The 3,086-nt window shown below is 53.4% G+C and overlaps 2 protein-coding genes and 1 long non-coding RNA gene across 7 annotated transcripts in view; 2 read left to right on the top strand and 1 right to left on the bottom strand.

The window, feature by feature from the left end:
• Positions 1 to 945, top strand: part of LOC109288544 — a 13,486-nt gene extending 12,541 nt beyond the window's left edge. Inside the window, exon 2 of the long non-coding RNA XR_002095182.1 lies at positions 3 to 945. This is a non-coding gene — a long non-coding RNA (uncharacterized LOC109288544). The remainder of the gene's footprint in view (positions 1 to 2) is intronic.
• The window catches only part of EFL1 (elongation factor like GTPase 1), a 384,491-nt gene that overhangs the window by 329,239 nt on the left and 52,166 nt on the right, over positions 1 to 3,086 (top strand). The gene's annotated exons all lie outside the window — the stretch shown is intronic.
• Positions 1 to 3,086, bottom strand: part of LOC109288543 (kinesin light chain 1-like) — a 53,015-nt gene that overhangs the window by 34,766 nt on the left and 15,163 nt on the right. For 2 of the 4 annotated variants that reach the window (XM_019504112.1, XM_019504113.1), the window contains exon 14: positions 333 to 1,392. The exons of the other annotated variants lie outside the window; for them this stretch is intronic. In XM_019504112.1, the coding sequence (XP_019359657.1) occupies positions 1,387 to 1,392 (6 nt within the window). In that variant the 3' untranslated portion in view covers positions 333 to 1,386. Of the gene's footprint in view, positions 1 to 332; positions 1,393 to 3,086 lie in introns of those variants that run through there. 4 annotated transcript variants of the gene reach the window in all.

Below are 3,086 nucleotides of genomic sequence, written 5' to 3'. Positions count from 1 at the left end.
AGGTGCAAGCTCTCTCCAAACTGCTCTTACCCACAATTCACCGCTCCCCAAATCAGAGACACCAACTGCAGCAAAAGCAGTTGCCCCTGCAGTCATCTGCAGGGCAAGTATCCCCATTCCTTGCCTGCTGCCATTTCTTGAGAGCTCTAGCTGTTGCCCATCTCTTGCCTCCCTCTGCCAAGAAGGCTGCATGATTGCAGCCCTTTGTGCCCTCTAGCCCCACTCCTTGACTGCTACTCCTGGAGTGGAAGACTACACTGCTTCTTGCTCCTCCTCAAGCCTTCAAGGAGCTGTTGGGGAAATCTGACAATTCAGAACTGTTTTCTTGGATATGCTTAGCCTTTGGGCATATCCAAAAATTTAGAATTCCAGGAATCACAAGGGCACAAGCTGGACTCTCCCAGCCTATAGCCTCAGCAAAAGGGCCAGGGCTGAATGAGCTGCAGATAGAAGCACTCCTAATCACATATCAGTTCCTGTTCCTAAAGACATCTCCCTGTCCCAGCTTGTGCCATTTAGCTGCTGCCCCAACTGTTCTGGAGGCATACTGCAAGAGGGGGTTCAATCCTCACTGCTTGCACAGTGATTCCTCCCCAGACAGCCCTCTGCCTTGCCACCTGCTTCAATCCTTGTATTTGGTCAAGGAGTCCCATATTCCCATCCTGCATAGCAGCGGGGCTACCAGAGCCCAGGTGTAGGGGAGTGGGTAGGCCAAAGCTACTGCCACAACCCACTTAGCTCACATGTGCTTCTGGCCAAATCTGGTGCTGGGGGAAGGGCCAGCCATTGGTACAGGCACACTAAGGGTCATTCTAGTTGCAAAACACAGCTGGGGGGGGTGGGGGGGCAGGCATGGAAATGGAACTACACACAGCACAGTAGAGACTCATATGGACTGAGACACTGCCTGCACCTCCTTCTTCCCTGACTTCTAGGGAGGGAGAAGAAAGCTGTCTGAGAAGGGTTGGGAAGATGCACGTCCATGGGTGTGTGTGTTGTACACACAGAGTGGGGATGCTTTCCATCAGCAGGACCCTTTCATCCAGGCCTCAAACAAAGACAGGACCCAAGAGGTGGGGGTGAGTGGGATCCTCCCAGTCCCTGGAATAGCCCAACCCTGGCCAGGGGAGCAGGCAATTCCACGTGGATTCTTCCTGCTTTCTTGCTGGTGGAGAGAACTGTAGCTGAGCCCCATGCAGTCGGGCACTCCTCTGCAGGTGCTGTGGTGCCCCTCGCGTGCTGGGAAGGTTGGGGACTGGCGTGGAGTCCTTGCCGAGGAAAGCAGGAGCGGTGGAAGAAGGGATGGTGTGGAGGAAAAGTCGGAAGGTACAACACATATATCCAGGTGATTGTAGTGGAGGGGAAAGAGGGAGTCTCGGGAGGCATTTAAGCCTAGTGCACAGAGAGGAGAAAGACACAATTTATAAGGCCATAGTGAGGATGGAGGTAATCCCAGGAAGCAGACATGTGCAATTCTCCAGATTGGGCAGAACAAGAACACCTCTGCTCTGCCACTGGGGACGTGCCACTCTTGGGTGAGGAGGAAGACTTGCAGCACCTCCAAAACACTGAGCTCAAGCATACTGGACAAGGTCTAGTCAAACAGGGTTGTCTGGGGAGGGCTGGGACTAGCAGGCTGGTCATGCTGGGAAGTGCCATGTCAGGTACCTAGTATCCCAGTACTTACTACCCCCATGAACAGGGAGGGATCTGCAAAAAAAGTTCTTAACTACACAGGCTCTGGGTTTTGTCTGTTTGCAGTAGCAGCCTGTTGAGGGCTCGCTCACCTCACAGGGAGAGCCTGGAGAGTTGTTCCCAGGTTCAGAGGTGGTCAAGCCTGCACCCCAAGTGTTGCTATAGTCCCATGGGGTGGCTCCAGATGGGGCACCACTGGATCTCCTGCCTCACATGGAGAAGGTGCATATTCTGTATCAGTGGCCCCATCACCCAGGGGCTTGGTCAGCCACTGGAACGAATGCCCATAAACTGAAGCTGCAACCCCCTTCTAGAACTTCTGCTTTGGCTCTCTGGCTCCTGTGACAGCTCCTGGTTCCTTGGTTCTCCAGATGATTGGGGGCACCAAAGCAAACATAGGCTAAGCCTCCAGATCTATCCTCTTTACATAAGGTATATACCCTTTCAGGCCCTTGCATGAGTCAGAAAGACTAATGTCTCTTTGTAGCAGCCTTGGATTTTCCCATTGACCTTCCTGCCCAAACTCATTACAGGGAAAGCCTGCAGCATTATCTCTGGATAATGGCAGGACAGCAGTAGATGGACTGGGGTCTCTGGCATGGCAGGAGGCTTAGTGCTTCTGCCACTTGAAGAGTAGGCAGGCTGGGGTGAAGCAGCCTGCAGGTGTGGCCTGGGCTGATTGCACTCATCTGACCCAGGAGGAGAGTTGGGCTTAGGGAGGATAAGCCCAGGCCCCAAGATGAGCCAGTTATAACAGCTTGGAGCCTGCTGAGAGAACACAACCTCAGCAAGATGGCTCCTGCTGCAGACAGTCAACATGGAAGGTAACACCTCAAGCAGTCTGGATGTTTGGGGAGGAATTAGAGGGAGGAGGAGGTTCCTAGGGACCCAGGGAGGGGACAGGAGCCCAGACTGCGAGGCTGAGAATGTGTGACCAGCAAAGGTCCAGGAACCCCAGAGGAGGGGCTAAGTGGAAGAGAACATCAATGAGGATGCTACCTGCAAGGCATGGGGCATGGTGTAGGAGTGGAGCAGAGCAATGCAATTAGCCCATAAGGCAGTGACCATGGCACCTGCTGGTCATTTGACAGAGCAATTTAGGAAGCCCTGGGACAGACTCCCTGACATAAAAGTAAAAGACAGCAAGGTGTGGCAGGTGACTGAAGGGGGGATTGCCCACAAAATGGGACTGAAGGAATTCCAGGAGTTTCAGGGCCACCCCTGAGAGGACACCCCATCACATCTGGTACTCAATGGTTTTCTGGGCTCACTGACTGGTTTACTGGAGGAGATAAAGGCTTTGGCCCCTGGCTTGAACAGAAAACAAGTAAGTCAGAGTCAGCACTAAGGCCTGGTATAATCTGGATGGGGGGGGGGGCTAAGAGATAGCA

This window comes from Gavialis gangeticus, unplaced genomic scaffold (genome assembly GCF_001723915.1).
Source record: "Gavialis gangeticus isolate Ggan-Ray unplaced genomic scaffold, GavGan_comp1, whole genome shotgun sequence".
NCBI lineage: Eukaryota > Metazoa > Chordata > Crocodylia > Gavialidae > Gavialis > Gavialis gangeticus.
Note: the sequence above shows the minus strand (reverse complement) of the source record. Positions and strands in the feature narration are given on the sequence as shown.